This window comes from Mercenaria mercenaria, chromosome 16 (genome assembly GCF_021730395.1).
Source record: "Mercenaria mercenaria strain notata chromosome 16, MADL_Memer_1, whole genome shotgun sequence".
Taxonomy (NCBI): Eukaryota; Metazoa; Mollusca; class Bivalvia; order Venerida; family Veneridae; genus Mercenaria; species Mercenaria mercenaria.
In genome coordinates, this window is record NC_069376.1 from 7062070 (window position 1) to 7084455 (window position 22386).

At 34.0% G+C, this 22386-nt stretch overlaps 1 protein-coding gene across 1 annotated transcript in view; it reads left to right on the plus strand.

Moving 5' to 3' along the window:
* LOC123540051 (uncharacterized) overlaps positions 1–22386 on the plus strand; it is a 106697-nt gene that overhangs the window by 12907 nt on the left and 71404 nt on the right. The window contains exon 3 of the mRNA XM_053527481.1: positions 3907–3957. Within this exon, the coding sequence (XP_053383456.1) occupies positions 3907–3957 (51 nt within the window). The remainder of the gene's footprint in view (positions 1–3906; positions 3958–22386) is intronic.

The following is a 22386-nucleotide window of genomic DNA, read 5'->3' on the forward strand; positions in this document are numbered from 1 at the left end:
CGTATTGAAACAAAGAAAGGGCACAAAAACCATTTCAACTTGAACGTGGTTACGCACATGCATAACACACTTGGTACCAATGAAAATAGTAATAACAAGGTCTGAAAAAATTCGCATACAATGACTGAGAATAGCACGACATTTTTTTTCCATATGGCAATATACAATGGAAGAAAAAAAAATAAAGGCTATAACTATTAAAAAAAAAATAAATTCAAATGGATCATGCTTTGCCCAATCATACAACTTGACTTGTAACCAAGATAATCAATGTTTGATTAAAAAGACTCCATATGAACCGAGAAATAGCGCGGACGAAAGTTTTCCTATACATATAAAAAAGAAAAATAAGGCCATAACTAAGTAAAATTATCCAAATGAAAACCCCTTTGCACATTGGCTTCGTTCTGATAATAATTACAATAATTGATTGAAAACTGGCAAATAATTGCTAGAAATAGCGCAGACAAATTCCGTATACAGACGGAACGGAACCGAAATTCCAAATACCCCCAGATATCTATGGGTCAATGATAACTGTGCAAACCAATAAAATGATCATAGCAACAAAGGTGCCAAAATTGTTTTGCAATTAGATATAACATAAATGCACTTGCTTCATGTAATCACGAAGAACCGATAATCGTAATTTGTTCATAGCAAAACATGTCCTCATATACCTGGAAACCGAACAATTACAATTATAGTTAGTTCTTGCTATGGGCAGTGATTGATGTTTTGCGCTTTCTTACTTGGTCCTCACTCAAAGCGCATTGCCATTGTTTCTTGCTTTTTGCGACACTGTTTTCCCTGCATTTGTCGGCAAGGGCAAGAAATCTGCATGACGGAATGATGTTTGTGAAACAGCTACTGGGTTCAAAGTATTTCATAGTCTCTGTGTTCCAAATACACAATAACTGAGTAGGAAATGGAATACATTCGAAAAATTTGTATTATATTATGTTCGATCAAGCACGACATGCAAGTGGATAAGCTCGACTTTGATTTGTTTATCCTGCAAACAAAGAGCGTATAATGCGATTCCACCAACAAAAGGTGCTCTGAAACAATGCATCAAACGATTGTTTTTTCAGGCAGGTCATGTCTTGGGTAAAGCACTGTACCATACAGCAACTGCCGCCCCGTTAGGGATAAAATTAAAAACTGGGATGGCTGAAGCAGAACAATGTGTGGATCCTATTGGATGGAAGTGTCGGTTTATAGCTGAATGCTTCCAGGTTCTTTTCAAAAGTGTGACATGGTGGCAAAGACTTCCTTTACTATAAATTGCTAGTGTCACCCTTAGGTCTGTTATACACAGCAATTTGATGACGCAATATTAAGAAAATGCCTAATGCAGTGTATGCATATTTTTTTGTTTTGGTTAGTGTGTGTGTGTGTGTTGGTGTTGTTGTGTGTGTTGTGTGTGTGTTCGGGTTAACGTCCTTTTTACAATTTTTCAGTCATTCAACGACGTGTCTACTTGTAGCAGTAGCACAATGCCAACTTAAAAGTGCTGCCTCACTGGAAATCCACGCCGTAGACACGTGGCCATAACCCCACCCAGTCACATTATACTGACACGCTGACCATCTTAGCACTATCCTCTTAAAGCTGAGCGCCAAGCGAGGACTCTTTAGATTACATATTGTGAAAGACATTAAGGTAGGTTTTACGTCTGCCCCCAGGTTACTTTTGAATGAAGTAAGCAAAATTCAAAACAGAAACACAGGATTCGACCTTATTTTTTCAATGTTGAAGTTAGAAATCTGTCTCATTAAATCCATTTACTTGAGGCACCCTACAAAAATGATAATGACATTTTTATTTTGGCTTTATAATTGTTTACCACTAGTTTGGTGTTTCTTTTATTAAATTAATGGTAAAATGAGTTCTCTGCAAACGTTTTGAATAGTGACCATCACTTTGAAATTTGTCTCTACTTGAGCTTGAGGAGAAACCATAAGTTATACAACATTTATATAGCCCACCCGCTTAGCTCAGTAGGTAGAGCGTCGGTCTACGGATCGCGGGGTCGTGAGTTCGATCCTCGGGCGGGGCGTATGTTCTCCGTGACTATTTGATAAACGACATTGTGTCTGAAATCATCAGTCCTCCACCTCTGATTCATGTAGGGAAGTTGGCAGTTACTTGCGGAGAACAGGTTAGTACTGGTACAGAATCCAGGAACACTGGTTAGGTTAACTGCCCGTTACATGACTGAAATACTGTTGAAAAACGGCGTTAAACCCAAAACAAACAAACAAACAAAATTTATAAAAAAAACGACACGGTAGAAGTTGTTGAAAATGGCAAAAAATATAGTGCGAAACACGGTCACCTTTAAGATAAGGCAGTCTGAAAGACAGCTAAATCCCCCGCCACTGCTATGGATAGTGAAAGGGTAAACCTTTGATTTTAGCTGTGAATTTGTCCTTGAACTGACATGAATGACTCATAAATTCTGCACAACGTCTTGATGAGGTGATCATTTGACCCAAGTTTCATGAAAATCCTTCAAGGGGTTTAGGAGATACAGAGCTGAAACCTTTGACCTTCAGTTGTGACCTTGACCTTGAGTTGACATGGCTGACTCATGAGTTCTTGATGAGGTGATCATTTGACCCAAGTTTGATGAAAATCCTTCAAGGGGTTTAGGAGATACAGAGTGGACACAAAATGGAAGGCTCAAACCTTCGACCCTTAGTTGTGACCTTGACCTTGAGCTGGCATGGTTGACTTATACTTTCTGCACATCGTTTTGATGAGGTAATCATTTGACCCAAGTTTCATAAAATTCCTTCAAGGGGTTTAGGAGATATAGAGCAGACACGAAATGAAAGGCTCAAACCTTTGACCTTCAGTTGTGATCTTGACCTTGAGCCGACATGGCTGACTCATAAGTTCTGCACATCGCCTTGATGAGGTGATTATTTGACCCAAGTTTGATGAAAATCCTTCAAGGTGTTTAGGAGATATAGAGCGGACACAAAATGGAAGGCTCAAACCTTTGACCCTAAGTTGTGACCTGGACCTTGAGTCGGCATGACTGACTCATGGGTTCTACACATCGTCTTGATGAGGTGATCATTTGACCCAAGTTTTATAAAATTCCTTCAAGGGGTTTAGGAGATATAGAGCGGACACAAAATGGCAGGCTCAAACCTTTGACCTTGAGTTGTGACCTTGACCTTGAGCCGACAAGGCTGACTCATGGGTTCTGCACATCGTCTTGATGAGGTGATCATTTGACCAAAGTTTCATGAAAATCCTTTAAGGGGTTTAGGAGATATAGAGCGGACACGAAAGTGTTACGGACAGACGGACGGAAGGACAGAAGGACGGACGGACGGAGACCATTCCTATAACCCCCCACCACTTGTGGCGGGGTATTAAATATACCAAGCAAATGCCATTTTGTAAACATTACTATTAGGCATCACCTTAAAAAAACTTTTCCCACGACTCCCAATTTTAAGATTGGTATTCATGTTATCAAAATGATTGTCTGGATACATCTTTCTTAAACTACACCGATTCTAAGCGCCAAATACTCTCTTCCTTAATGTTAAAAAAAGAAACCTACAACTCTCTCTCTCATCTTCAATCATCTAAATTCAAATCTTTGTTATAGAACTTAAACTATATTTATTTTAACATAACATTGAAAAGTTTGATACAGGTTAGTAATGTTATGTATGTGTGTGTTTTTTAGTTATTGTATGCAGTTTATGCATACTGAAGCAGCCGGCATTGTTTTCTATATTTCCTAAGCCCGTATTTTGCCTATGATGCATATAATTCTAAAAGACATGATGAATCAATTATTATGTACGAGTCTGTATCTTTTTCTAGACCTTGATTGCAGACGGCTGATTTATTTTTTTCGTTTATTCTTTTTTCTAGATAAACACCTCAGATCACAGGCAGAGCAAGACTATGAAGAACGAAAAACTCGTAAGTAACATAGTTAAGTTGATATGTTCACTGCAATATTTCTTCTTGCCTTATAAATGTTTGTATTGAATAGTGTAGAATTATATGAGAACATACAAAATAGATTCATTAATATTAACTTAAGGGGACGCATATTGCTACATTCACAGTTCATACAGAAATGCGGAAGGGGTGCATATTCAAGAAATCGATGGTGGGAAAATAAAAAACATATTCTTAAACTGATATAATACTGATGGACACCTGTAATATTCAGTATTTTGTGGATAAGGATGTGGTACTATGAATGTAATAGGAAAACAGAGGTCTTTGTGAAAGTACATTCAACACAAAATATTAAGCTTTTGTATAAGGAAAAAACAGGTTTTTTACAATAACAGTGTTCCAAATAATGTTGAAGGGATGAGATTTTCTTTCTAACACACCAGGTTTGCTTAAACATGTAAAAATTTAACGCCATGTCATTTCAGCTCGGGATGGACGCCATATTTCTCATTGATAAAAATGTAAACAAAAAAAAATCAGAGTGGGATTAGCATTGCAAGGGCATAACATGACATTCTACACAATGAATACCTTAGAACAGATATCTAAGATGCTACACAGGTCAGACGGGTTAAATGCATAATGGCGATCACTTGAAATTCATCTTGAAAAGGTGGTTAATTTTAGTTTATTTACATGGTTTTTAATTTTCCCACGACTTCTCGGCGATTCACTGCAAATGTATTACTGCGCCGGACGAAAGGTAACTCTAATAAACAACGGGAGACAACTTAGGTGTCAGCACGTGTACGATTTTTAAAAAAACATGTCGATGATTATAATTTCTTATCAAATAATGAATCCTATTCAGATATTCGTCTTTAGTATTAGAAAATTATTAATTTCTGTGGACATTTGTCAAAAAATATTACTTACATTGGACTACTTTGCGCATCAAACTGGTTTCCGCTTCAGTTGTGAGGCACTTCCGTTATACTTTTTGACAACAATAACAAAACATAAAATGAATCAATAAAGTCACTTATAAACCGACTGCTACTTAAATCAGTGTAAGTAAAGTTGTTGTTACAACATTGTACATGTTCGTTACGTTATGAGATAAAGTTTATCTTGAACTGCATAATCCATTAATTACGTTTAGATGATATTGCATTTACAACTTATTTGACCCCATTTTTTTACGTGAATGACAGCATTCTCGTGCAACTCGTGCAAACAGAATTATGAAAAGTATGGTGGAGAATTCAAGGACAAATTATAAATGACATTAAAGTGAGGATAACTGTATATTCGTCCAGTTTTGATCATTGACATGCCTGCTGTGTATTAGTAACTTTTGTGAACAAGATTAGAATGTTACTTTTGCACATATACACATTGATTGGACTTCTCAACCAAATTTCATACCTTATTTTAGGGATTTTTAAGACAATACATTTTCAAAAGTTTGTTGAATGTGTTTTGATATTTAAGTGCATTGTAGTTCATGAATACCAAGTTAAAAATTAATAATGGCAACATTTCTAGGCCCTTATTGTAAGCCACTAGACTTCTGTAATGATAAATGTTTAATGTATTAAGGGGAATATACTCTTTTTAGTTTTGGAATGTGGCATTCCTTGACCACCGTATCTTTTCTTATGCACTACTTTGTAAACAAACTAAATAATGTGTTTTAGCATACATATGCGAAATGAAAAGCAAGACAGTGACCATATTTCACATTCTTTCTTTAAATTAGAATCTGTAGGACATTGATAAATGTTTGGACAAGGTGAAGCACTATTATTTTCGCACCAAAAAGTCTTAATTGTTGACTTTGAATGTACACAAGAAGTCTTATGTAATTCAACAATAACTTTCTTGTTTCAGTTTTCTCATTTTTATTTTAGTGAGCAATCCTTTGTGTACTTATAACAGTTGAAACAGTATCCATTTCATGTACCAAAACCTTGTACTTTTTTGCAGGTAAATTTTATCATACCCCACCCACTTTTTTCTAATTTCAAAGTATGCGTCCCCTTAAACAGCAAACGTCTATACTTGAAAACACTTTTTAGAGATATGTCAATATAAAGGAGATGACTTTTCATTCACAAAGACTGTAAGTTGTAATCAGCTATTGACCATTACTGATGAAATATCTACACATTTTTAAAGTTTGTTATTCAATGCATGTTAAACATGTTAGAAATTATCTTTGTTGTATCATTGTCCCCAAAACTATCACTTACAAACAGACCATATAGCAATTATTAGTGAAATAAAGCTTTCACATGAACTTGTCAACCAATTAAGCAGGCAAAAATATATTTCGCTAACCGAAGATACGACGGTATTCTCATAAATTTGAAAGTTTATTGCAAACAAACTGTTATTATTTATGTCTAGTATAAAATATATGGACTGGAAATGATTAAAATTAAAATTTCAAAAAGAAAAATACATAGCATAGCAATCAATATCACATATCGCTAAATACACGCGTGTGGGTATCGATTTTTGTATTTTTTATGTTTATTTCCGTACACTAATGTATATTCCGATCTCGGCGTTCTCTGGCTGGTTGTTCGAATAAACTACAGTGTAACCTCAACACCCTTTGGGAGATACAAATATTGACTGTTATGTAGAGGTTGTTGTTCTGGAGAGGGAAATTCGATAGCATATTTCAGCTTAGGGAAATTTTGATGATGTTGTTATAGAGAGGTTTTTGCTTAAGAGAGGGTCCCTCTAGACAGGTTGTACTGTACGTAAGCGGCCGAAAAATGCTGAAATAGCATTCGGAAAATACGGAATCGAACGAAAATTGCCGAGTGTCATCACGTGTCTATTACCTTAATCACGCAGATGGCGCTACTTGCCCCACAAGACACTGCTCCAAGATGCACTAATTTTGTCATCTTGTTTTAGGGTAACCCTACTTGAACTGAACTGGTCCAATGACAAATTTTTCGATTATAACTACTGTAACTGTTTAATGTCATACTTAACTTATATTGTGTGTTTAATGTGCATTGTTATATACATGTGTATCAATATTTGAACGAGTCAGCTACAGCTGAGTTGGACAGCAACAATAAAAGCAAAATTAATGCTTATATTTTTTTCAGTCAGGTTACAATATAGAAATAACTAACGTCTCCTTTTTTTCGTTGGTGTCCAAGCCCGTAATTTTTTCAATCAGACAAATATCTTATAACTAACGCTTCAAAAAGAATTCTGCAAGGGAAAATACTTTATATTCGAAAATATGTTATATAAAATAGTAATATCGATAAAATTGCATTACAATTTTTTTTAGAAATGTTCTAAAATGATATTGAACCCGTGGTAATGTGTGCGGAAGTCATAAAACTTTCTACTTTGCCACCGTGTCGTCGGCTAATGAAAAAATTTAGATTTGTAAAAAATATTTTTCATAATACAAAAATTGCATAAACTAAGAAAACGCCCGAAAATATTGGCGAAAATTTATTTGTGCCGGGTCGAAACATACGGTCAATATAAATATATATCTATGTAACAAAATGCCTAACTGTTCATAATTTTTTCATCAATTATTTCTTGACATTTGTATGGCATAAAAAATACGTTCACATTAGGCAGGCACTAAGATGATTTATTTGCATGTTGTAGATATGTAAGATGACTCTCGTACTGTTAAAATTGAACATATGCGTAAATTCTAAGCTACTGTGATAAAATAATGCTTTAAACAAAAGTAAGTCGTTTTATTTCATTCTACTATTGAAGGATATGGTATGCGAGAAATAAATTGTATCACTGTTCGGATAGCTATTTTGTGGAAACAATGAACATTCTTTTAATATTTTCCATTGTTGAAACACTTCCTTCCATAATATGAATTTGTCAGGATACGGAAGTAAGTTTATCAGGTTTTTACCATTTCTGAAAATGTAACAAGTTTATTCTTCATTTTTCTTAGTTTGCTGCTTTGTATAAGATAAAGTTAATGATTCTTTTTACATGTACAAAGACATTAGCAATATTATATTTATATAACTCATTCTGACATAGTCAGCAATAGTCACATGACATCATGATGTCTTCCTATTCGAGATGATTCGCACTTAAAATCATTATTGATATGTAAATGAGACAAATTTGATTGACAGTGCCAGAACCAATTTTGATGAGTTTACAGCAATTTAACTGTTCGCAGAGGTCGCTAATTGGTTCAATTTTCCTTCGCGTGCTCTCCAGTATTTTTCGTTGAAATATTCGTATACCAAATAAGCCGACGTTGTACATTATTGGGGATAGTTTAAAGTGTGCAGCATTCATTTAATATAAACAAAGTACATAGTGTGTTAATTGTGGATTTAATTAGACTCGGACTGAGTTAACCACACTCTTGTGAGTATTTCTTATCATTTATATCCATTCTAGCATAGACAAATTTTCGTGACCAGAGTATTTTTGAAAATTTGAATGAAAAAGCGATTTCCTTTTATAGAAGTATGATCATGGCTTTTTAGAACGCGTTACTTATATAGAGAATTTGAATTTAGAGCAGCCAGGTATAAACATATCACTTTAATACCCACATTGTAGGAGATGTGCATAGAATATGATTTCGTCACATAAGCAATAATGATTGACAAAGAAATATACTTCAGATATTCTCTCTTGATTTTACAGAGTAGTTGTTTGTAATGAACAGATCAGCCTCTATCTGTAGTAAGATATAAATGTAATGAATATTGTTTTGTGGTTTGGTTTGCGAAAAGAAGAACAAACCAAGTAAGCACAAACAGATGAAAATAGCTATTACCATGCGTGTATCGTTTCTTTGTCAATAATTATGTTAAAGATATTGAGCTATTGCCATTAAAATCTACAAAATACCTTTTATAATAAATGCATTCTGATATGGATCTTATAAAATGCGGTTGCATTGCAAAGTACTGTTTTTACAATCTCTATTTACAAGTTAAGCAACAGGAGCGTATCATGCATATCTTTGTATCGTGCATATAGTGATGGAGGTATCATACATATCTTTGTTTCATGCATATAGTGATGGAGGTATCATACATATCTTTGTTTCATGCATATAGTGATGGACGTATCATGCATATCATTGTTTCATGTATATAGTGATGGAGGTATCATGCATATCTTTGCTTCATGCATATAGTGATGGAGGTATCATGTATATCATTGTTTCATGCATATAGTGATGGAGGTATCATGCATATCTTTGTTTCATGCATATAGTGATGGACGTATCATGCATATCATTGTTTCATGCATATAGTGATGGAGGTATCATGCATATCTTTGTGTCATGCATATAGTGATGGAGGTATCATGCACATCTTTGTATCGTGCATATAGAGATGGACGTATCATGCATACCTTTGTGTCATGCACATAGTGATGGATGTATCATGCATATCTGTGTATCATGCATATAGTGATGGAGGTATCATGCATATCATTGTTTCATGCATATAGTGATGGAGGCATCATACATATCTTTGTTCCATGCATATAGTGATGGAGGTATCATGCATATCTTTGTATCATGCATATAGTGATGGATATATCATGCATATCTTTGTATAGTACATATTGTTTTTGTCATAAAAAATTTAACAGGTCAAGTACATCTCTCTATCGGATTGTATTATCTCGATCGAGATATATCATATACCCGGATTGAGCTTATAGGGGTGACTTAAGAACAACACAAAAGTATTGTAAGTTCCGATGAATCTTTATTCGGAAAATGTAAATGTTCATACTATCTCGACAACTTTGTGAGATATGAATATTTCAAGGAATAGGCAAAACATGACATGAATGAAAATGTACCTGAGAAAAAAAATCGGCATTTAAATAGATATTTTTCAAAGGTCATAATGTATAGTTTAAAAGTATGCGGCACTGATCGCTGCAAACTAAAAAAAGTAATAAGTGGCATTTAAACTTATTTTTTGTTTTCACTTGAATTATCAATAAACGCAGAGTACAGCTTTCTGCATACTTGAAACAAGTAGCGATGGTTGTACTAAATTCATACTGCCTGAAGCTGATCAGAGTTACTGGCATATGAACTTTCAAAAACATTTGAGATCTAGGATAATGTCTTTTAAAAAGGCATTCTGATCACAGTGTAGAGACTATCTGTACGCCCAACCGGAAGTCGCCAAAAACTAGGCGTTCAGAAATCAAAACACAAATTTTTGCTGTCGCGGATGGCTTGGATTTTCGTAGTTTATTTCGTTAATATCGCATAAAGTAAGTGTATTTTTATCTACATATTGTTTAAGAGCTACTGTTTACGTAGATACCAAACACGCCTATTAAAACTCTTAATATACTTCATTTCAAGTCAAATTACGTGTTGGTATTTGTTCGATTTTGTAATAAAACTATCAATTCTTTGAAATACATGTATATTAAGCTTTTGAAAAGAATTGAAACCTTTGCTACTTCGTAGATAAATATCTTACGCATCGATAAATACTAGCATGGCTCTATGGTAACGAATGCGGTTTAGGAAAATGTGTTTTTCTGAGACATATATGCCGATTACACTGTCCCGCTAGTCGATATGTTACGCGCATATAGCCAATCTGCGCATTTGGTAAATCGCGCAGCGCAAATAACCAATTTGTTATCTGCGCAACGATTTGTAAATCGGGCAACCTTATATATTTCTTATATGCGCTGGGTAACTGTTTTGCGCGTTTGGTAAATGAGTCTGCGCTTTTAACATATGGATGATATCTCCCGATAAAATTGAATATTATTAGAGGGTTAGACTTGTAGGCCTACATAAAACTGTTTAATTTTAAAACTGACGATGATCAGGCACGCGTAAAGGTGTGAATTGACTGTGCTTAATTTGTAAAGAACATATTTTTAAAGTAAATGAGCGTATTTATGCGGTAATTTCAATGAGATGCTCACGTCCCTGGTAGTTTATGGACTAAAAAATTCTGTTGACGACGGTATTAAGAGTCATTTGTCATAGGTGTTAAAAAACTTTACAATGATACAAAATATCCAAAGTATATTTAATAACACAAGTTTTTTTTTTATTTATTTATTTTTTTTAAACTTTTAAACGCCGTAGCCTGTGCGGGATGTCGATCCAGCGCTAATATCAAATTCTGAAATGACACCGATATTTCACATATATATTGATCATTTCTTACAGATCGTATTGATATTTTTTAATGTTTTGTAGTACAAAAGAGTAATTTTCGCCAGAACGTGAACGAATTTTTGTTGCTGCGCAAGATGTGTCCTGCGCTAATAGAAAATCTGGAAATTACTCTGATAATATGAATAACTGCCAAAAACCATGCTAACTTTTACATTGTTTAACAATTACAGACTGATATTGCAAATCTTGGTTTTAAAAATGTGTCATAAATTTATTTCAACATCAGTAAATTCATGGGAGTCGGTCACCAGGTTTCAGTATCTCCAGTATGATACAATATGCAATAAAACTCAAACATGCCTGAAGGTGTGATTTCCTTCCGATAGCCACATCGTCCTCTCCATTCTTTTTATAACTAAAGTATTTTTACTTCATTTGATCACACGCAGTCATTTTATACCGGATATAGAACATAAAGGAGACTTACATAAAAGACTGAATTGCCACACACAATTCACCACATCGCTTTTTTTCATCATATTAAAAAAGCGCAATTCTTTTTTCCAACGTGAGAATCTCTCTTGACATGGCCAAGATTAAAAATAAAACAAAAATAAGCAGAATTAAAAGACGATTCTTACAGATCTTTTATACGTATATGAGCCGTGCCATGAGAAAACCAACATAGTGGGTGTGCGACCAGCATGGATCCAGACCAGCCTGCGCATCCGCGCAGCCTGGTCAGGATCCATGCTGTTCGCTAACAGTTTCTTCAATTCCAATAGGCTTTAAAAGCGAACAGCATGGAGCCTGATGCGCAGTCTGGTCTGGATCCATGCTGGTCGCAAACCCACTATGTTGATTTTCTCATGGCACGGCTCATATCATTTTTTAATGCTTTATAGTGAGACAGATAGAATGACTAATAAGTTTCGTCAAAATGTGAACGAAATTTTACATTTTGTAGGTGCGAAAGATGTGTGTCCTGCGTTAATAGAACTCTGAAAATTACTCCAATAACTGAATATCTTTTATAAACCATTTTAACTTTTACTTCGTTTTTCGATTACAGTCTAAAAATGTAGCTTTTGAAAATCTAAATATAATGTTTCATCCGTAGCCTGCGCGGGATGTTGTTCCTGCGCTAATAGCAAATTCTGAACTGACGCCGATATTTCAAACATATTTTAATTCTAAAAGATACTGTTTATGTAACTTCATAAAAAATGTTTTCGGAGTAGAAAAAAAAAAGAAAGAAGCGTGATTTCCGTCATAACGAAAACGAAAGCGCAAGATGTGTTTGCCCTGCGCTAATAAAAAGTCTGGAAATAATCTTGATAACTTGGATATCTTTCATAAACCATGCTAACTTTATCATTGTTTTGTGATTACAGGCTGTAAGTGTAGCTTTTGCCAAATGAATACTTTGTTACATCTGTATCTTGCGCGGGATGTCGGCTCTGCGCTAATAAAAAATCTGGAAATGATCCTGATTACTTGAATATCTTTCATAAACCATGCTAAATTTAACTTTGTTTTATGGTTACAGACTAAAGTTGTAGCTTTTGCAAAGACAAATGTAATTTTAATTCTGTAACCCGCGCGGGATGTCAGTTCTGCGCTAATAGCAAATCCTGAATTTAAATATATTTAATTTATAAAACATATCATTTATGTACCTTTTAAAAATGTAGAAGAAATAGATAGAAACAAGATAATTCATATACATAATTCGCGGGATGACGGTCCTGCACTAATCGCAATTCCTGAAATGTCAACAATATACCAAATATATGTCATTTCTTACAATTCTAATTGATATTTTTTTTCATGCTTTTATAATGCAAAATAAATAGAATAACGAGTAAATTCCACCAAAACGTGCACCAAAGTTTACATTTTGTAGCTGCGCAAAATGTGTATCCTGCTTTAATAAAAAATCTGAAAATTACTCTGTTTACTAGAATATCTTTCATAAACCATGTAAATTTTATTACTTTGTTTGTTTGTTTGTTTTGGGTTTAACGCCGTTTTTCAACAGTATTTCAGTCATGTAACGGCGGGCAGTTAACCTAACCAGTGTTCCTGGATTCTGTACCAGTACAGACCTGTTCTCCGCAAGTAACTGCCAACTTCCCCACATGTAGCAGAGGTGGAGGACTAATAATTTCAGACATAATGTCGTTTATCAAATAGTCACGGAGAACATACGCCCAGCCCGAGGATCGAACTCACGACCCCGCACTCCGTAGACCGACGCTCTACCTACTGAGCTAAGCGGGCGGGTTAAATTGTATTACTGTTTTACGGGCTGAAAGTCTAGCTTTTGCCAAAATGAATATCTTGTTACATCTGTAACCGGCGCGGGATATCGGTCCTGCGCTAATAGCAAATCCTGAAATGATGCCGAAACTTCAAATATATAATTTCATTTCTAAAGCATTCTATTTATGTACTTTTTTCTAAGAAAAAAAGAAGAAAGAATCTGTTTTTGTGGTAGAAAATAAATAGAAAAAGGAGTGAGTTCTGTCATGAATAGTACGAAATATTACTTTTTTCTCTGCGCAAGACATGTGTCCTGCGCTAATGGAAAATCCGGATATCACTCCGATAGCTTTAACTTTGCTTTACGAGTCCAAACTAAAATTATAGTTTCTGCAAAGCAGAATATAACGTTACATCTGTAACCTGCGCGGGATGTCAGTCCTGCGCTTATAGCTAGTTTGACCCTTATCATGCTGGACACGATTGATTCCGCCTTTGCTACTCGTTGAGTTGGTCGGCCTACACGTGGTTAAACAGTTAAAATCATGGAAAGAAAAAATATGGCATTTCCTTTGCGTATATAGTTGATTAATCGTGAACTTGTGATTCAATCAGTGTTATATTTCACATTAAGGGATAAATTAATTTTCAATTTTTTTTTTTTTTTTTTTTTTTTTTTTTTTTTTTTTTTTTTTAATTGGTGACGTAATACTACAATAAACATTTGTTGGCTATAAACTCTTGATAAACAGAAGAGAAGAGAACATATCTTTTATTAGCTTTGTACATAATACATCAAAAATATAGAATTGACATTTGCATAACATATAGTATTACATCAGGTCTGACTATATGATAAAATTATAATAAATTTACAGATTATGAAAAGGATGATCATATAAAGCGCAAACTATATGGACAGGCGATCTATGAAAATGTATATATTATCTTGCTTTGATGATAAATCGTCTGTAGCGAATTCCTGTGAATGTTCAGTATTAGAAAATAGTGTTTATTTCCTTAACCTTTTAAAGTATTAAGCAATACATTTGATAGTTGTGAAAGATAGTAAATAGAATAAAGTTTAGAAAAGATCACTTTTAGCAAAGAAATATTCCTGTTTTGTTGAATTTATTCAGCAACCTGTACAACTGATAATACATCTCATTACAATCCAGATGAAAGTTGCTTCTAAATGCAATACTGGTATGCTTAAGTCTGATGTAATTAAGTTTAATATTTTCAAGCAGTGATAGTAAACAAGTAAACATGGAAATCAACTGTACTATATCAGGGTGTGTTATTTGTGCAAATTTTTGTCACGTTATATGTTTCATTCCAATATGCCTGCCTCTGTTAAAACACTCTCACGATAGAATGACGTCACGTTAGCGTGCGTTGACGTCAAAGATTTTGTTGCGACAAAGAAAATATCTACTGTTTTAGATTAAGGGCATACTAGTATTGGAATCGAAATAATTTATAGCAAAACCATGTTTTAACACTCTTTATAAACTCGGGCGTTCATACGTCGTACAAAAAAATCACTCGGGATGCGCCCTCATGATATTATTAAGCCCGACGTATAACAGCCCGTCGTGCATAAACATACATAGACATACATCTGCGCAGATAACAAATGTAAAATTTCGTTCTCGTTATGACAGAAATCACTCTTTTTCTATTCATTTTTACAGTACTCATTTGAAAGTTACATAAATAGTGTGTTTTATGAATGAAATATATTTGAAATACAGTGTAATTTCAAACTTTGCTATTAGCGCAGGACCGACCTCCCACGCAAGTTACAGGTGTAACATTACAGATCCATTTAGAAAAATTTTAGTTTTAGTCTGTAAATGTAAATCAAAGTAAAAGTTGATATGATTTATAAAAGATATTCAAGTTATCAGAGTAATTTCCAGATTTATTATTAGCGCAGACACACATCTTGCGCAGATAAAAAATGTAATATTTCGTTCTCGTTATGACAGAAATCACTCTTTTTCTAATCATTTTTTACAGTATTCATTTGAAAGTTACATAAATAGTATGTTTTATGAATGGAATGTATTTGAAATATAGTGTAATTTCAAACTTTGCTGCGCAGGACCGACCTCCCACGCAAGTTACTGGTGTAACATTATAGATCCATTTACATTTGTAAAAAAAAACTATTGTTTTAGTCTGTAATCGTAAATCTAAGTAAAAGTTAATATGATTTATAAAAGATATTCAAGTTATCAGAGTAATTTCCAGATTTTCATTTAGCGCAGGGCACCGAACACATATCTTTTGCAGCTACAAAATATAAAATTTCGTTTACGTTTTGATGAAAATTAGGTCTACTTTTTATTCAATCGATTTTGTACTATAAAATAATAATAGCAATATATATACGATCTGTAAGAATTTTCTTTTAATTCTGTGACTTTTTTATTTCATCTTTTATCTTAGACATGTTGAGAGATATGCTCCCGTTGGTAAAAAGAATATTTCAATATAATAAAAACGATATTTTGCTAAGTGTGTGCTCGGGTGAAGTAGAAAATTATAAAAATAGCCGAGGACGACCTGTGCAAGCTGGAGGAAATCACACCTTCACGCATGTTTGGCTTTTATTGCATACTGTATGAGATCGGAGGTATTGAAACCTGGTGACCGACTGCCGTGAATTTACTGATGTAGAAACAAATTTATGACACATAATTTAAGTACCAAGATATTCAGCATTTGACATCTATATTTATTAATAAATTGACAAACTGCATGATTTATCAAACACGAAATGCAAATTTCTGATATATAAAGTTACATTTGTTATTTGCGCTGCGCATTTGGTAAATCGCGCAGGTTAAATTTAAATCGTTGCGCATATAACCAACGTACAAATATTTGTTATATGCGCTGTGCGTTTGGTAAATAGCGCAGATTGGTTATTTGCGCTCAACAGATACATTACTGGCCCACTAATCGCTAATGTAGGACGTTTTGGCCAGCGGACGTTTTGGCCCGGACGTTTCGGCCTAGGATCTTTCGGCCTAGGATGTTTTGGCCAGGCATTTTTTGGGGGTAGGACGTTTTGGCCAAAAAAAAATTGTGGTTCCATATTGTGCAAAATATGGTCTGGAGATTATTCTAAAGAATGTTATAGTATAAGTGAACAAATTAAACTGATAATAAAACATACTCATGGTATTTTATTTTTATTTTTTATAATCTTTTTATATGTATACATATAAACATATGCACATTGTATATGTACATAATTGCTGAATATTTTCACATACACAAACACATACAATATGTATATGAAAATATTTGCCATTTACAACAAACCAAAAGAGTTATGAAAATAAATTTTATTCACAATTATTTTTTTAAAAAGAATGATCAATTATACTGTAACATATGATAACATATTAATGTCCAGATCATAATTTGCATATTATGGAAATAAAAATTTTTTGGCCAAAACATCCTACCTCAAAAATTTTCTTGGCCAAAACATCCTAGGCCGAAAGATCCTAGGCCGAAACGTCCGGGCCAAAACGTCCGTGGCCAAAACGTCCGTCCTCCATTTCTAAAACCCGGACTGAACGCTTAGTCGAAAAACTGTACGCCTATTCAGAACTTCTTTTCATTCATATATTTCCATAATTTTACTTTGTTTTATGACAACCGACAGTTAAAAAGTAATAGTTATAATATCTTTCGTTTTCGTAACAGTCACTGACCAGTTTATATGTTATTACTGCAGTTTCGAATCCACTTTTCGTAAAGGTTAGTGTTTATTAGTAAATAATTATCAAATTAATTAGTCTAGCACGGCTCAGCCGCAGTACATGCGTACTAATAAACTCTAACCTGCATAGTGTTTGAAATTATATTTTGTAATAATGACTAGATTCTTTACACTAACGCATCATTCATATAATCGTTAAGTGGCACAACTCAGTGTTTGATCCATTTCCGGCATCTCAGAGACATGTTCGGACTTTATGACGGGGACTTTATCATCATTCACAGAAGAAACAGCTGCCGTCGGCGCGGCTATTTGTAATTTCTGTTTATTTTAATATCCGGCTCCAAATAACCGCTGATATCAGTCAGAATCAAGCAGATCGAAGCTAGTATCCAATTCTTTTTCGTTTGCATTAAAAATTATTTCAGTAATCGCTACAGAACAAGCGGAAAATGACCTGGCTCCTAACGTTTATATCAGTTGTTCTACACGTATAACTAACCACCGTCTTGGAAGATAGATGAGCGGAGTCGTTTTGGACACTTTGATTGTACAAAGTTTTCATGTAGACAACGTGTTTGTCTGTTTGCGGAGCTTAAAGTCAAAAAATAATTTCAAGTGCAACACCTTGAGTGACCTTCGCCTTGGGTATTTGGGTATAATGGGCAGTCCCTGCATAACAAGAGCTGTCCGTAAGACAGCCAAGCTCGACTATTCGAAATATTGTCCCAGAAGCAGGAAAATATTATCCAAAAAGGTTAAATATCAAAAGAGTTTTAACTTCAAGAGCGGATATAATTTGACCAAAATGTTATGGGACTTGCTGCTATCAACTAGTTTTATAGCCCCAAAGGCACATGTGAAGTTTCAATTCAATAACTGTATTAGTTTTGGAGATAGTAACTTGCATGTCAAACTTTAACCAGAATTTTCTAAGTGCTAAAGGGGGCATAATTTGCCCAAAAGACATGTCAGAGTTATGGGACTTGATACAGTGAGGTTGGTAATTGATCTAGAAAAAAGAAAAAAATAAGTTTCAAAGCTATATGCCTTGAAATGATAGCTGTATGTACTTGCATGCAAAAACTTAACCAAGGTGTGACGCCGACGCCGACGCCAGGGTGAGTAGAATAGCTAGACTATTCTTCGTATAGTCGAGCTGAAAAGGCTTTGTTTGTACAATGTTTATGTGAAGTTACAGTAAGGTATAAGCAAAAGTTAAAAAAAAAGATTTGACAGAAAAAAAGGCTGCCGAAAAACTTAACTTGAACCGAAGCCGGGGCTGGTAAAAACAAAAACAAAGTGTCCTGTCAAGATGAGCGGAATAAATATATATTTTTCTCGTATGTTAACGGAAACTCGTAAACAGATTCTATTTCTTGTCCAAGACAAGGACATCGTTGGTGAAACAGACCAATAAATACTGTTTCACTGTCGCAAGTAAAATACAATACAAAACTTTATTTATAAATGCAGTAAGTACAGTGTATAGAGCATACAAGCCCAAACACTTCATCATTTCTTTATTGAATAGGTGTAAAGTGTTTTGGCGGATAGTGGGGCAGTTTTTAGGTTGAAACCGCGAAGCGGTTGAAACCTATTATAACCGTATTCTGGATACTGCAAAAATCCAGTACTGTCAGTTTTCATTGAACGCAGATTAATCCACTGTTCTATTTCCGAACTACTTTTATTGATTATTTACGAGTATACCGACCGCTTATCTCTCTACATAATTTCTATGTAAAAGTTCCTTGTCAGGTTTAACAATCATTTCAATGCAAATGATAAAAGAAAATATACCAAATTATACATCTTTGACAAGCTCAGATCACAAGCTTTCTTATGGTGTATAACTTTAGAAAATTGAAAGAGAAACTATGACACACTGGCAGTTAAAAAAATAGCATTTTCTGTAGAATTTTAGCGTAAAGTACCTAACGTTTATATCTTTCAAACTGTTAAAGGCATTGACCTCCAGATTTTAGCTAAAAATATAATTATGTTTCTTTGTCATAATATGAGTTTTTGTTTCTAAATTACAATTTGTATTTTAAAAATGCCAAATTAAGAAACCGCGTCGGGAATCAAACCTGGACCGCCGTGGCAATAAAGACGTTTTCCGGCTGTCGTTACCAAAAGAGCTATGGAGGCTTTAGTGTTTAATGCGTGTTAAATATAGATATTTATAATCGAGACAGTTTACTCCGAGTAAAGCGTTAGTTTAAACTTTATTTCAACAAACTTGACATACATGCTATACAACAATAATTGCATGAAATTAATGAATTGGGAAACAAGTTATTTAAAACTTATATAAAATCCTCTACATGTTGGAAATAATTACAATTGATCAAATACCACATTGTCAGGAATCATGGCTAGTGATAACTTCTATGTGGCAAATAAGGATAGTATAACATAACTGCAATGCTGTTTGTTTCAATTAAATTTTGTAAAATGGAGTGTTGCTTGAACCGATTATGTACTCACGGGGGATGCAAATCAACAGAGCAGGAAGTATTAAAACTTTCCGAAATATTAAGACTTTTTGTTGTGAGAATGATACGCTGAACATCAACGATTACGAGATGAAAGCCTCTCGTTTCCATTGAGAAGATTGTTTACTGACAATAGACATGGAGTATTGGAGAAAAAACTTTTCACGAATTGTTTGATATTTACGACACGGAAGTAGTCTCAGTGTCGCCACAGGTGCAAAAGACGGATTCAGTTAAAGATCTTCGTTGATATCAGAGTAAAGCGCTATAAACGCTTCTCAATTTTCATCGTAAAAAGTAGTAAAAAAACAATTTATTCTCATCTGTTTCCGTAAAATATACTAGTAGTCTGTCAGTAACCAAGTTTCAAAGCATTCTTAAGAAATATAGCATTTATTTTCAAACATCTAAAAAAAATTATTTTTTGTTGTTGTCTAACTGGGCCCAGTTGTTCGAAACTTTAACAGGCTGTTAAACTAATCGCCTGTTAAATTTTGATTCAAAATACTAGTCTTGGTGGGAAACACTAGTGCGATGTTTTAAATTTATTGTAAATACGTTTTATTGTTCATAATTCATAAGTCATACATTTGTTTTCCTAAGTTTTCTAAAGTGTCGAAATATTACTGTAAAATTTAATCGACTGTTACCTTAATCAACTGTTAAAGTTTCGAACAACTGGGTCCTGGAAGCCAGTGCTTTTAACTGTTAAATTTGAATTAAAAAGTAATATATCCCAAACAGTGATTTGTCATTGAATAAAATCATTGTCTGGAGTTTAGATGCAAAGGAATTATATCGCTGGCAAGGGTGCAGCCTATAATAATATGCATCTAAACGACAAACAATGATTTTATTCATGAGCAAATCACTGTTTAATATATATTATTTCTATTCTAACAAGTTATCGAGGATTATAATGTACGTCCTTGACGATATCCGTTAAATATGTGCCTTATATGTGTTCATTACTTTCCCAGCGCGCCGCTATGCCGTCTAACGCTTTGGCGTAATAATTATGATGTCAGAAAAATTATTCATCCAGTGATTTTGTCATATAATTCCTTCGCATCTGAACTCCAAACAATGATTTATTCAATAGCAAATCACTAAATGAGATATATTATTTTGATTCTAACACGTTACCAAGGATTTTAAGTACATCCTTGACGACATCCATTAAATATTTGCCCGTTTTCAATCGGTTTCTTTTCCAGCTCGCCACTATGACGTAATAAGTGTGACGTCAGAACAGTGATTTGTTGTATAATAATTCACTGTTTTCAGCCTTCTTTGTTTAATAGGAAAATGAATCGGAGTCGTTTTAGAATATCTAATATTTCTGTTATCTATATTCACTGAGTACTTGTGTTTTTAATGAAACAGTCACTGTATTTCTCATTGGTATCATTATTGTAAATTTTAATTAAGCCGATGTAGAGTTGCCTTGCCCAACTTGTCAGTGTGTTTCAAGACACTTGATGGTTTTAGTCAGAGCAGAATTTCTAGTATGTTTGAATGTTATACTGTTTCATGAAAGTAACTTAAACTGTTACAGCGGAGTGGTTTGCGGATTTCAACCTTTCTGTGCTGTCAGCGCTTTGATTTTATAAAGTTTTGCAACTAGGCGGTCAGTGCATAATTCATATGCATGTTGAATTTAACAATATTTAAACTATTCAGGATTGTAAATTCATATTTGTAGGTATAAACTCATTTGCATGGATTTATAATTTAACATTCAGAAGCCGTTCTGGCACGTATTTCACTCGCAGTTCCTAAATAATGGGCATTTTTAGCCTGAATACATCGTCTTTTGCTTCGACCTTCTAGGTTTTGAATGAAAATACGTTTTAATTTCATGTGTTAGGGGATGTCTATTAAACGGCAGTTTGTTGTAGAGACATTTATCATACATTGAAAAATATATACAACAAGAATATTTATTTCAAATAGCCACAGAAAAACATAAAAATACTCACTACCGACAGCTTCCAAAAATTTGAAAAACGAAATTTAACGCCTAGTTATTGGCGACTTCCGTTTGGGCGTACAGAGAGTCTATACACTGTGCTGATTGATAGTTTTATACAAAATCATTGACATCACTTTTAGAAAACGAGGAATGTTCTTTGTTAAATCTCAAAACCATTCGCACAACTTAAAAGCTTGCTGTCTTTAAAACATGTTAAAACTAGCTAGGCTAATCTTTTTTTTCAGACCAATCCGGAAAGATAAAATTAGATATTGTCTAAGATACAAGTTTGATGTTTATGTTTCATGTGTATGATAGGGTATGTAAATCCTCGAGACGGTAACGTCCGTATATAGTTATCCGTCTTTGTAATCTGCATAATAAGGGGTTTTTTTTTTTTTATTTCTTCCGGTAGTCCGCAGACGGTTTGTTTGCATGAATAACAAAGCACCCGAAATCAGTTACAGAAATTCGTAAACCGTGCCAACATGTTTCTTTTCACTGAAATATGTCTAGTTATTTGAGAGAAATAAATTATTATCTTATTTTAAAGGTGGATAATCAGATTTTGGCCATGTAACGGATTTGTTCGAAACTTTAGCATCTGATCATTTACTCTTATTTATGTTCACTTAACACTTAATACAAATAGAAATTTTCACTGGAGGTATTTTTAAAATTTCATTTTCCTATCCTGGTTGCCCAATCAAGATAGAGTTATTTTATCATAAGTATAAATTTGATAAACATACTTTGCCTAAGGAAATGTAAAAATATTAGACATATTGTAATA